The sequence below is a fragment of the Prionailurus viverrinus genome, chromosome B1 (genome assembly GCF_022837055.1).
Source record: "Prionailurus viverrinus isolate Anna chromosome B1, UM_Priviv_1.0, whole genome shotgun sequence".
NCBI classification, from domain to species: domain Eukaryota; kingdom Metazoa; phylum Chordata; class Mammalia; order Carnivora; family Felidae; genus Prionailurus; species Prionailurus viverrinus.
Genome location: NC_062564.1, coordinates 85,981,931 through 85,996,233, shown reverse-complemented (window position 1 = coordinate 85,996,233; position 14,303 = coordinate 85,981,931). Strand labels below are relative to the sequence as shown.

Here is a 14,303-nt window from a genome sequence, read left to right as displayed (position 1 = left end):
CCATTTACTAGAATTCTTTTTTAAAGTCATCTTCAAAAGTTTTGCAATTATGCAAAGACATCCCCAGGAATTGTTTATAAACCTCTACCTTCTTTGTAACGGATCCTATTAAGACTCCCTTATAAGGACCAACCTAGTATAGACTGAAGTCATTTCAGGCTAATGTGTATTCTCCAAATAGTGGATTATTATGCAGAGTAAAGCAACCAAGAGAGCATATCCTGGATTAGGAGAACATTTCAAGTATGAGGCAACTTTTCTCCTGGGCAATCTTTTTTGGGAAAAAACAGACATATATGGGTGTTTTCATTAATCTTGCCCAGCTCTATCTCCCTCCACACACAACATCTACTTCGAGGCTTCACTACCATTCTGCAGTTCAAGCTCACTGCCAATAAATCCCTCATTCTCAACATACTATTTTTCTTTCACAGGGAATAGCCTTTAAGGATGGAATTCTTTAGTTTCACCCTCCTTTCTCAAACTAATTATTTTTTTCTGCTCCTTCACCTATTCTTATTGTTTTCCCCCTTATCGTAGCTTAGTCCTGCCTAAAACTCCTTCCACACGTGCCTGGTATCCACTGCCCCTAGACCTTGTCCATCAGCTTCCTCCCATGGATGAGATCACATATAAAACCACTCCCGGAGCCCCCATCTCCAGACCTCCCCTAACACAAGTTTTCCTTCAGGCTGCTGTGTTTAACTTTACTCCCCATCCATCAAGCTTGTTGAAAATAGTCTAATTCAATTCTTTAAACTTTTATTATGAAAATTACCACACACACACAAAAGTGGGAATACAACGAATCTCAAATCATCTGATTTCAACAACCATTATTTTTTTTTTTTTTAACCACACTTGTTTCATCCATACTGCCCACTTTTTGTTGTTGAAGTTTTTTAAAACAAATCCTGGATATCATTTCTTACCCTTAAATTCTTCAGTGTCAAAATCAAAAAAGGGCATTTATTCACATAACTGCATGCCATTATCACACCTTACAAGACTAAGAATAGTTATGTAATATCACATAATATTCAGCTGATAACTCACATGTCCCCAGGAGCCTGACAAGTATTCAGTGGGGGAGGTGGAGTGTTCAAATAACCATCCACATAAGATCCCCTCGTTGTAATCTGTTACCTCTTGCTTCTTTTCTAAATTTACTACCCAGACCGATCATTTCAGTTTCTCTTTTATTCTTGCTCTCAAACAAGTCTTATTGAAAGAACGGGGTCACCTGTCTTACAGAATGTCCTCCGTCCTCATTCTGGTGGCTACTCCAGACTGCTTCCTTTGTTCACTGTGTAGACGCCAAACTTGGATTTAAAGTAGATGTCGTATTTTGTGTTTGTGTTGTGTTATACTTTGGAGAGTGGTGGGCAATAATTCCCTAGAGTTGTTTCATGGTGTATTTCATTCACATCACAACAGAAGGCACAAACTGTCTCGCTGTCTCACTTCCAGGGGTGCTGTGACTGATCACAGGTTCAGGTGGGGGCACTTGACCCCCTCCTGCGGATTGCCCATGTGCCCTCAGCCCCCATTCTCACACTTCTGTTCTCCCAGGTATTATAGGGGGAGGGTTCCTGCACGCCACAATCCCAGGCCCCCTTGCTAGACACCTTCCACATAGGTTCTGCCCATGGGAGGCAGTATCAAGAGACTGGAAGGCAGTCAACAAGGAGGGTAATCTTCCTACTTTCAGGTTCTGGTGAAGGCCACAGCAGCAACAGGATAGAGTAGCAGGAAGCGACGGAGAACTGGAGATCCCAGCTGAGCAAGGCGGCACAGCTCAAACCTGCGATCGTGGCTCTTTCAACAACACAGCAGCAGATGCAGCCCAACATCAGATCCTGCGGTATATATACTCCTGTCTCCCTTCATGCTTCTCCCATTTCCTTTCTTCTCTCTTTGGTTCTCTCAGCCCCTGTAAACACTTTTTGACCAGTTCTTTGTATCAAATTCTATCTGAATTACCAAAGGTTTTCCTGTTTGGATGCTGGCTAGTACACCTTCCTTGTAAAGCTCCCCATCACTTAATGACATGCCTGACTCAGTTGTTTTCAAAATGGTGATTTTCTAATTCTATTCATTCTACACTTATTAGCTGGAATTCTTTTGACTAAAATAACTTTGCCTCATCCCCTTGAGCTATTGGGTGAGGAAACAAACAAACAAAAAACCACAGAACACTTTGCTGTCTAAGCCAAACACGTCTAGTAGCCAGATTCAGCTGGAAGGCCATGTTTTGCAACTCTGGGCTGTGGAATCAAGTGCATATTCCTTAGCATGGTATCCAAGACTCCTCATGATCTTATTACAGCCAGCCTTAACTCCCACTGATACTTCTTCCTCAAGCCCAAATATCCACACCTCAGGATATACTTATATTTCCAAAACTCTAGCATACTCCTGTTTGGCCTTGCTGCCTTCTCAAGCAATTCTCTTTGCCAGGCATTCCCTTTCTCTTTGGATCCACCTGAAGAAGATCTACTCACACCTTTAGACTCAGCCTGTTACTTACTTCTCAGGAAGGACCTTCTTGATATCTTGCAGGCAGAATAAAATACTTCCTCCTCTACATGTTCTCATATTGCTCTCCCCATACCAATGCGAAACACCAGCTTCCTTGTTGTGATTTGTTTTTTACCAGTTGTATCACCCACGTGAACATAAACATCTAACAGGCTGGGACCAATTCCATAGGGTCTTGCTGGATGAATCACCTCATGTACATTCGTCAGCATGTGCTTGCTTCTCCTGGGCTGCGTCCAGTAGGAGATCATAAGCAGAGGCGGAGAATGTAACTTCATATGGTAAGGAACACAAGATCGCTTAAAAAATAATCTAGTAGGCTTCTCTCAGAAGAAGTGGATTTCAGGGAGAATAGATATAACAATCATAACATGAAAAAGATGGATTTTATGAGGCAGATAACCTACAAAATTGGGGAAAGTTGTAAGCTATACTTCATCACAGCTTAGAACTACCCTTAGTTCTAAGTAGTTCCATCTACACAGCTACACTCATCAAGAAGAATATGATCACTAATAAAATAATTGGGCAGAAAAAATAAAAGAAAAAAATGAAAGAACAGCTATTTTTAAGCTTATCAGACAGCACTCACCTTTTTGTAATCATGTCAACAACAGATTTTAAATAATCTTCATTTCTCTGAAAATGAGAAAAATATTTTACTGAAATTAAGCATGCCTCATAGTTTTACTGATAACGTTTGCTACATGTAAATCTAGTTTATGTGTGGAATGTCATTGTGTCCTAAGAATTTTTTTATTTTTTCACTTTCTATAAAATAATTTAAAATATCCTTGTGTCTAAAAGACCTGACTGGAATACTTAAAATATTTCATTCTTCCTTTGTCACAATACAAAATATCACTATACATTATTTGCACTTAAAAATTTGTATGCAAAAACCTATGTATCTAAAACAGTTTTGTGCTAAAAATGGGATGGCTTATTTCTAAGGACTGCTCTTTTTAAAAAAATTTTTTTAGAGGCACATCGGGTGGCTCAGTCGGTTAAGCATCCAACTTCAGTTCAGGTCATGATCTTGTGGTTCATGAGTTTGAGCCCCATGTCGGGTTCTGTGCTGACAGCTCAGAGCCTGGAGCCTGCTTCACATTCTGTGTCTCCTTCTCTCTCTGGGTCTCCCCCCCACCTGAAATTTAAACATTAAAAAGAAGTTTAAAAAAAATTTTTAAGTTTATTTATTTTGAGAGAGAGAGAGAGAGAGAGAGAGAACACACACGCATGTGTGAGCAACGGTAGAGAAAGGAGAGAGAGATTCCCAAGCAAACTCTGTGCTGTCAGAGCCCGATGTGGGGCTCATTCTAAAGAACCCATGAGATCATGACCTGAGCTGAGATCAAGAATTGGACGCTTAACCAAGTGAGCCACCCAGGTGCCCCTAAGAACTGCTCTTTTTGAAGATGTCTTCATTTTGTGAGTATTATATGGTACTAAATGTACCTCAATATTAACCACAGTTTTCCAGACAGTATTACTCAGCCTAATTCCCAAATTTTTGCCCATTAACAAACCTTATTTGCCTACTCTTCATCAAATGCTGCGCTAGATTAGATGGCAGACTCATTTGTAAATATCTTTCGGTAGTTTATTCTCAGATGGCATTTTTTTTTTTTTTACAAAAGTGATGGCATTTAAATGATATTGCTTCAGGGCCACAAGCACTCTCAAAACAAAATTCTGAAGAATGTCTGAATGATGACAATTGTATTGTCAAATCTGAGTACCCTGAAATGTATATAGTCAGATTGTTTACTTAAAAATATCTGTCATAAGGAACACCTGGGTGGCTCAGTCAGTTGAGCATGACTCTTGATTTCCATCCAGGTCATGAACTCGGGATGCCTGAGATCAAGCCCTGCTGGGCATGACGCCTGCTTCGGATTCTCTTTCTCCCTCTCTTTCTGCCCTTCCCCACGCGCACTCTTCCTCTCCCTCTCTCTCTCAAAATACATAAACATTAAAAAATATATATCTGTCATGATACAGATAACTCTATGACAGTACTTAAGGTTCTTAAGATAACCATACACTGAATCACCAGCTATTTGTTACATACTGAAACATATTACTTATTTTTTTTAAGTAGGCTCCATGCCCAGCGTGGAGCCCAACAAGGGGCTTGAACCCATGACCCCGAGATCAAGACCTGAACTGAGATCAAAAGTTAGATGCTAAACTGACTGAGCCACCCAGGTTCCCTGAAACATATTACATTTTAAACATAGTACTAAAGTTACACTTCTTAAACATTCTACATTCCATTTTAAAATCTGTCCCTAATATTTTATCACTGGTCTAAACATTTTATAAAGGCATATGTGCATGTGTCAGCAGCAAAGAAATGAAGATTGTAATATGTAATATACAGAAATGTGGCAAAACATTTTGGAGATTGTGTATATTCTTCCAATATTAAGAAACTAAACTTGGACAGAATGACTATTTAATCTTTTATTTATATTTTCCTATTAGTTCTTCTATTGCTTATTTTGAGTTTTTTTCTGCATTCAAAGACATGTTTATTATAGAAAATTCAAAAGAAAGGACAAAGGATCCCTACATCTCCTACTATCCAGAGATAACCATTATTTATATTTTGGAGACCATTATTCCAAGGTTTGCTCATTTTTTTCTTTATACATTTCATCTATCTGTATATCTTTTTTTACTTCTTTCCTTCCTTCTATCGCATTTTACATAGATAACATTATGTTAAATGAGATGCTTAACAACTTTTTTCCCACTCAACAGTATGATAGGGACATAATTTCATGTCAGCGAATATAGATATTCATTCTCTTTTCAATGGTTACAATTACACTGCAGATTATCACAATGTAGACAAGTATTTAGCCAGCCTCTTATTGATAGACATTTTTGGTGGTTTCCAATATTATGCTTTTAAAAAGCAATTGTGCACTGAAAATCCTTGAAACAATTACTTATTGAACACTTACTATGTGTCATGCATCATTCCAAATACTTTAAATACAGTAGCTAATTGACAAAACAACACTGTGACATAGGTAATATTATGATGCCTGTTTTCAGAGAAAGAAAGTGAAGCATAGAGAAGTGAAGGAACTTGTTCAAGTTCACAAGCCAGGAAGCAGAGAAATCTAGATCGAGTCTGTGTTCTCAACGACTATAGATACTGTCACATACTGTCATATTTTTATTATTTTGGAATTCTTCCTAATTATCTCTTTAGGATAACTTCCCAGAATTGAGATTTCTGAGACAAAGGATATAGACATTTTAAATCTAACACAAACTCCCAAATTCCCCTCCAAAAGGTTTTATGGTATTAATATTTACGCAGTGCTTTATAGTTTTACATGGCATTAGAGGCAAGATAGAGAATCTATTAGACATAGACTTGAATCTGCTGTATTAATTACTGGGCAAGTTACTTACTTTCTATAAAGCCCCGGATTTGTCACCTGTAAAATCAGGAGAGCTATACCTATTTTACAAGGATGTAATGCAGGCTACAAATAAGGTATATAAAAATGGTCCACAATCCTTGAGATACAGAAAGGAGTGCTTCAATATTCATGGTAGTTATTGTTACTTAATTTAACAGAAATTACCTCTTGATTCATATGCCAACCTTTTATTGGGCTGGGCAGGGTTTTTGTTTTTGTTTTTGTTTTCTACTGTAGCTTCAATTTTGATGTTCTGTTTATAAATATAATTTCTGTACCATATAGTACACAGGGCTCCTAGTAACATATTTAACAATGCAATCTTATTTCTCTGCATGTAACCATTATCTTTTCTTTTTAGGTTGACATATTTAATTTTCTCAGTGGTGCCAAACAAGTTTCAAATACATTGTCTGCTATCCAAAACTGGCATCTATGAATTGCTTTTTTAAATTTGAGAAAAACATCTGAAACTATACAGTGATTACCGTGGAGGAAGGGTATTTGGAGAGCTACTTATTTTTCATACGTACATCTGCAACCGAGACAATCACCACAGAGTCCTTCTCTTCTGAGAGAGTCATCCTGGAGACAACAGAATTCAGGGTTTGCTTCAGGTAACTCTGATTTCCTCTGCTAACAGTGGAAATACCCAGCGCAAAAGAGACTGCAGACATAGGTGCATGGAATCATCATTTTGAACCACAGAGAAAAAACATAATTTATCATTAATGTCTATGCTTATCACTATGCTTGGGTTAGTTGTATGGTCAAAAAAGAGTGTCTGAAACTGTATTACAAAAATAATCCAAACTACTATTAATTTTTATTACAAAGTTCATTTTGTGCTTAAGCAAATTCCAATTTGCAATGGATTCTTAGTAAATGCATTAAGTAGTCTCCAAGATTTTCTCATGTTGGAGGGTTTCAGTGTAGTGAAAAATAAAAGTAACCACTCTCTGTTTATTATAGCTTTTACCTAACTGGATACAAAATGTGACACACTGGCCGATTGTCTACTCTTCCTAAGAACACACTGGAACCCAAAACAGGAAAAATACTATGAAATATTTTCATCTGTGGAAAAAAAAAATGTACGAAGTAATTTCCAAGTGACTTGATGGAATGAATCCATGCCCCTGAGTTACTTTTATTGCCCAATATTGACTGGAACACTGGTGGAACAGACCTCATGCCATCCTAAATAGCTACCAAGATTGTTATCACTGAAGTCTGCGCAAACTCAACACCAGTGCCTGGCTGTATGAACTTGGGCAAGATACACAGCCTCTCCAGCCTCAGTTTCCCCTCTGTTAAGACAGGGATAAGGACTTCTAGAATGGCTAAGTGAGGAACTTAGCAATAATAGAACTTGGCAATAATAGAACCAGGGGGAAAACATGTTGAAACAATCAGGGCTCTGGTATACAACAAACCGAGAAGCATTTATGTAACAAAAAATTATTGAACTTTGGTGAGAACAGTAAGAATCAGTATTTCCCTGACTACTATTGAGTTGAACATATTTTCATATGTTTATAGGTCTTTGGATATTCTTTTGTAAAATCTCTGTTTAAGCTCTTACCTGTTTCCCTATTAGAGTTGTCTGGATTTCTCTTATCTATTGATGCACTTTATAGATTCTGAATATAAATGCTCTGTCAGTTATGCATATTACAAATATCAATTCCTATTCTGGGTTCCCTTTTCAACTTTTTACCTCTTGATGAACAGAAATTTTTAATTTTAATATAATTTATCCACCTATTATTTTATAGTTAGTGTTTTGATTCCTGTTGAGAAATCTTCATTTATCTTCAAGTCATAACAGATATTCTCCTAAATAACTGTTTGCCTTTTATATATAGGCTTACAGCGCATCTGGAACTGATTTTTATGGGTGGTGTGAGGCAGGAATCAAGTTTCAAATTTGGGATCCACTCTAAAATGCAATTGCTGAAAGGGCGTCTGGGTGGCTCAGTCTGTTGGGCATCCGACTTTGGCTCAGGTCATGATGTTGTGGTTCGTGAGTCTGAGCCCCACATCGGGCTCTGTGCTGACAGCTCAGAGCCTGGAGCCTGCTTCGGATTCTGTGTCTCCCTCTCTCTCTGCCCCTTGCCCATCTCTCTCTTGCTCTCTCTCTCTCTCTCTCAAAAATAAATAAACATAACAAAAAAACTAAAAAATAAAATGCAATTGCTGGAATGACTTCCAGTGCCTTAGGATAAGGAATGTGTTTACAAACATTTACAAGGCCTTTAATGACCTGGTCCCAACCTACGTCTTCTATTTCAACTGTCTACAAATCATCTTTCAGCTTCATAAACTGACCAAAGAGGACTCTCTCACCTCCAAATCGTTGCACATACACCATTCCTTCTCTGCCTAGAACATTCTTCTTCAGGCTCCTTGTGCCAATTCTACTCATTCTTTCTAAATGAGGCTGAGTGTACCAGCTATATATTTGTCTTACATAGTACTTATCATCCTTTTTGTTATTAGAATACATCATAACAGCAATACATTTGGAGTGAATAAGTGAATGGCCAATCCCCTTTATTATTTGGCCTCTGCTTCATGTCTCACTGCCCCAAACTTCCAGCTCCAATTGGGCACATATGTCACACTTTTTCTCTAGGCCCTCTTGCTGTTACTGTTAGACCTCTCCTTTCCTTTTCTTTTACCTGGATGAACATCCTCTACTTTTCCACTGTCCATCACGTGCTTTTTCCCCATTCAGCCTATTCCAATTCTTTCCACCCTTCATGTCTCAGTTTAGATGCCCTTCGTCCAGAAAGTCTGCCCTAACTCCCCAAGTATGGATTACCTGCGCCACCTTGCATTTCCCTTGTCATAGCACTGGTCACTTTATATTGTAATTGTTTTCTCACACGTCTCTAGGAGGATGAGGGTCACGTCTTGCCCACCACTATTTCCCAGGGCTTAGTAAAGACCTGGTAGAGGCTGGTCCCTTGAGGACGTGGAGGACTGCACAAAGAAGTTGTTAGCTAAGCTGAAAAGTCATATTGGATAAAGACTTCCATGACAAATGAGGTGTGGTTGACAGGAGGTGGTATGTTCATTACAGGCAGTGATTAGCATGTGCTAATCACTTGGCCTATCTGTGGGGACTATAAGTGGTTTGGGGTTGCTGGAAAGGAAAAGAAGTGGCAAAATTTGAGATTTGAAAGATATGGTCTATTGTGTATATACCATGTCAAGGAGCTAACATCCTAAATATACTGACGATCCAGCAAAGGACTTTAAGCAAGAGTTGAGCATGATATACATTTTAGTACATAGCTCTGAGGAGGATATGAAGAATGGATTGACTTTAGTAACACTAAAACCATGAGAAAAATTACAAGTCTATTACACTGGGCAAGAAATGAAAGCTCAAGGAGAATAGTTATAGAGGGTAGAGAGCAGAAATTATTTGGGATATACTCAGAATACAGAATAAATAAGCCTGATGACAGATTCCCCAGTAGACCTGGCTATAGTCTTCAGTGCTTTTACAAATGTCTTATGTGTTAGGGTCTATTAGTTACTGGGCTTCTGCTTATCTTTGCTGATGTTTATTCAAGGGTGTGCTTATTCTTGGTATCCAATATTTTATATGTAATGGGTTTCTATGTAATGGATTTTTGTTCTATGACTTTCACCTCATCCTCCTGTTACCTATAGCTTTTGTGTAGCACACACTTTCTCATATGTACACACAGATACACATGCATGTATATGTACACATTTACATGCCACACTCAAAATACTCCTAAGAGGGAACCTGACACTCAAGTGTGACCTCAGGAAGTACCTTAATATCTCCAAACCTCAACTTTCTTAGGCGTAAAAGAGAGATAATCGTATTGGGTTGTGAGGATCGAATGAGATAATGAAAGAAAACATACTCAGTATATGGAACACTGTGAGAATTCAGATGTTAAACACCGCCGTCTGGCATCCCCATCCCAACACAACAGGCTTGGCAGAGGCATGTGATATCAAACAATCCTACATATTCCCAAGGAACTACCTAGATCAAACAGAGATCAATGAGCTTTTTCTGTAAAGGACCAGATAGTAAACATTTTTGTCTCTCAGGCCATACTGTCACTGTCGCAACTCTGCCACTGTGGTGGGAGAACAACCATAGACAAGTAACAATGAACACTGACCAGGTCCATCAAAACCTTATTTTAAAATAGCAGATTTGGCCCAAGGGCTGTAATTTCCTGCCGCTGGCCTAGAGTGACTCACTCATTAGAATGACAGGTTTATGAGAATGGCAAGCACTCAGACTCGCCCTAATATCCCTGCTTCCAACTTAAATGTTTTTTCTCTTCTTTAATACCTGCTGAGGTTAAATTCATTATTTCAGGCTTAGCTCAAACATCACCTCTTCTGTAAAGACTTTGCTGACCTTGGTCCCCAGAAAGATGGGGAATAGGAAGACAACTGAATAAGAATGCACTTATCAAAACCAAGGGAGATAAGGGTTGCCAGATGCTTCATATAAGTCACATCTGCATGTGACTTATAATGACTTGTTTTTTAAAACATCTGTATTAAAATTGAATTTGAGTTCAAGTCGCTAAATATCTACTGAACTAGTTTCTTCTTCCAGATAATGTACTGATTTCTGGCAGTCCAAATTAATGCCACATAGGCTGGTGGTCTACGTATCAGAGTATTGTATCAATGGATTACATTTTAAAACATAAAAGCATGCATAATAATAGAGAAGTGTTCAAAAAAACTTAAAAGCTTGTCCCCCAAGATCAAAATATCTATATTTGATTTTCTAAAGCTAAGTTTGCTTACCACCTGTTTTCTCTTTGCCAATGATTACATCAGGATAAATTCTGCCCACTTTCCTTAGATGAGGGAAAAAGAACTTTAGGACTTCAAATGTATTATTAGACACTGTTTCATCCTTACCCAATGTATTCATTTTCTTCTCAACTGAAAAAGAGAAAAAAATAGGGTTTCTAAGTTCATGACTATAGAGATTTTTCTCTCTTTGGTACAATTTTCATAATGTAATTATCAGATTAATTCAGTATTCAATATATAAGAGAAATAATATTAAATGTGAATTAATAAAATCATTTGGCTATAATTTATAGCTCAAATGTTATTTATTCCTATTTCTTTAAACTTGTAAGAACAGATAATACATGTGATCTTAGCCAAAAGGCCTAGAAGTGATGATTCATATTTATTTAAAAAGTGATATTTAAGTCTAGCACCCTGAGCTACATAACCAGAGACTAACAGAACTGTCAGTTCCAAATGAAGTATAATGGAAACATGCTATAATTGATCTGATCTGCTATTCAGATTAATATCACATTAAAGTTTGTATCTATAACTTTGTTTTGTAGCTCAACATTTAATTACTCTACTTGTACCCTTCATTTGAATATACCTCTACAAATTTGAAATAGAAGAACAAAATTAAAAGACTCACATTATCTAATTTAATTCATAATACATAATACAGTGATCAAGACAGCATAATATTGGGGTGGCTGGGTGGCTCAGTCAGTGAAGCATCCGACTCTTGATTTAGGTTCAGGTCACGATCTCACGGTTTGTGGGATCGAGCCCCATATCAGGTTCTGCGCTGACAATGTGGAGCCTGCTTAGGATTCTCTCTGCCTCTCTCTGCCCCTCCTCTGGTCTCTCTCTCTCTCTCTCTCTCTCTCAAAATAAATAAATAAGACAAAAAAAAAAAAAAGACAGCATGGTATTACATTAAAAAGAGATACACAGACCAATGGAATAGAATAGAGAATCCAGAAATATACCCATATAAATATTGTCAGTTGATTAAAAAAAAGTACAAAGGTAATTCAATGAAGAAAGGACAATCTTTTTGACAAACGGTGCTAGAATACTTGGACACTCACATGAAAAAGACTGAATCCTGACCTATACTTCATACCATTTATAAAAACCAACTCAAAGACTTCATAGACCTAAATGTAAAGCAAAGACTATAAAATTGAAAACAAACATATAAAAGAAAATCTTCATGACCATGATATAGGTAGAGTTCTTAAAGATAACACCAAAAACACAATAATAAAGAAGAAAAATTGACAAATTAGACTTCATCACAATTAAAAATGTTTGCTTTCTGAAGGACATCACAAGGAGAAGGAAAAAACTAGCTACAGATTGGGAGAAAACATTTCCAAATCACATATCCATCCGATATGTATTCAGGATATATATATATATATATATATATATATGCTAAAGAAAATTCTCGTCAAACAAAAAAACCTATATATGAATGTTTATGTACTTGTAATCGCCAAAAAATGAAAACCCAAATGTCCTTCAATTGGTAAAAGGATAAACAAACTGTATCCAATCTACAACCATATAATGAATGCTACTCAGCAATATAAAGGCAACAATTGGTCACATAACAACTAAGTGATTACCTGCAAAGAAAGCATATGTGTACATGCTTATATAGGTATCAATAGTATCATACAATTTTTTATAATACATAACAAAAAAGTAAAATACATGCTTTGATGTAGCTATATATAACATTCAATGTGTGCCTGTGTGTGTGCATGCACATGTGTGCATGTGTATGGTTTATATATAAGTTGGTCACGTAACAACTAAGTGAAAGAAGTTAGTCTCCAAGGATTACACACTGTATGATTCCATTTGTATGGAATCCTGGAAAAGGGAAAACTATAAGAACAGAGAACTGATTAGTGGTTGCAAGGAATTAAGAGCAGGGAGTACCTGGCTACAAAAGGAGAAACAGAGGCAGGACTTTTTATCCTGGAGAAATGGGAGCCAGTGCAGGATGATATACAGTAGAGTGAGCATTCACTGTCTATGGTGGAAATAGACAGGTGGGAACAAGTCTGGAGAGGGAAAAATAGAAGTGTTAGCAGTCATTCAGATGAAATATGAAGATGCCCTCACTAGAGCAGCAGAGATGGTGATAGGAAAATGTGGACAGATTTGTGAAGTACATAGGATTACCAACCTACAGGATTGCTTGCTGACTGAAACGGAAATAAGCAAGAGGGAGAGGGGAGGGGTCAGAGTGACCCTCAGGGCAATGGCTGTGTCTTTTGGATGGAACACGAAGGCGGTGCATTTCACACAGAAAACACAGGAAGACCATTTCTGGGCTACAGAGAAGAGGCGCATCAGTGCTATCTCTTACCTGATTTTTGTATGTCTCACAATAAAAGAGCAAGTACTAATTTAGTTCTAGTGGTTGGGGAGAAATGTCCTAAAATCAGAAATCAGAAAATCTAAATTTCCAAACATAAAACACAAAACACAAAACCAACAAACAAACCACGACACACAAAAACAAAAGTAACACAAACCTAAGTCTGTGGACGTATTTTCTCTCTGTGTCATTTCATACTTCATTTTACTCAAGGCATTGATCAGCTCTTGGCGATTTCTTTCAGTTTTATTTTTTAAACGTAGAATTTTCTCCTTAAATTCCAAAATATGGTTTCTACAATTAATTAATTGATTACCTGCAAAGAAAGCATATGTGTACATGCTCATATATGTATCAGTACTATCATACAATTTTCTGTAATACATAACAAAAAAGTAAAATATATGCTTTGATGTAGCTATATATAACACTCTGTGTGCCTGTGTGTGTGTGTGTGTGTGCATGCACATATGTGCATGTATATAGTTTATATATAAATATGTACATATGATACACATAAAAGGTTGGAGAAAGAGTAAGACATTAAAATAGTACTATCTGGAAGGTGGAATTATTATAAATAGTTTCTGCTTTATAACTCTGTGCTATTTAATATTTTCCAAATTTTTCATTTTGTGCACATATTAGATTTGTAATTAAAGGAAAAAACCAATTGAGCCAAAATACTGGCTTTTAAGAATTTATCTGAAGAAAACGACCAGAAATATATACACAGGTTTGGCTCAAAGGATGTTTAATATGGGCAACATTACTTATTATTGTAAGAAAATAAGAAACAACCTTAATGCCCAACAATGGAAATATGTTAAATAAATTACAGAATATCCTTTTTTTTTTTTAAGTTTATTTCGAGAAAGAGAGACAGAGAATGAGACAGAGAGAGAGAGAGAGAGAACGAGTGAGGGAGGGGCAGAGAGAGAGAGAGAGTGGGAGAGAGAGAATGAATCCCAAGCAGGTTCCACACTGTTGGTGCAGAGCTTGACATGGGCTTAATGTCACAAATCATGAGATCATGACCCGAGCCGAAATCAAGAGTTCAATACTTAACCTACTGAGCCACCCCGGTGCCCCCA

The 14,303-nt window shown here is 37.2% G+C and overlaps 1 protein-coding gene and 1 pseudogene across 9 annotated transcripts in view; both read right to left on the bottom strand.

The window, feature by feature from the left end:
• The window catches only part of MGAT4D (MGAT4 family member D), a 60,994-nt gene that overhangs the window by 25,472 nt on the left and 21,219 nt on the right, over positions 1–14,303 (bottom strand). For 5 of the 9 annotated variants that reach the window (XM_047856760.1, XM_047856761.1, XM_047856762.1 and 2 more), the window contains exons 2-5: positions 13,367–13,525; positions 10,812–10,952; positions 6,521–6,654; positions 3,134–3,180 (exon numbers count right to left, since the gene is read on the bottom strand). In XM_047856760.1, the coding sequence (XP_047712716.1) occupies positions 3,134–3,180; positions 6,521–6,654; positions 10,812–10,952; positions 13,367–13,525 (481 nt within the window). Of the gene's footprint in view, positions 1–3,133; positions 3,181–6,520; positions 6,655–10,811; positions 10,953–12,764; positions 12,890–13,366; positions 13,526–14,303 lie in introns of those variants that run through there. The other 4 variants (XM_047856767.1, XM_047856764.1, XM_047856766.1 and 1 more) reach the window with 4 other exon arrangements.
• LOC125165105 (uncharacterized) lies at positions 11,077–11,199 on the bottom strand (annotated as a pseudogene).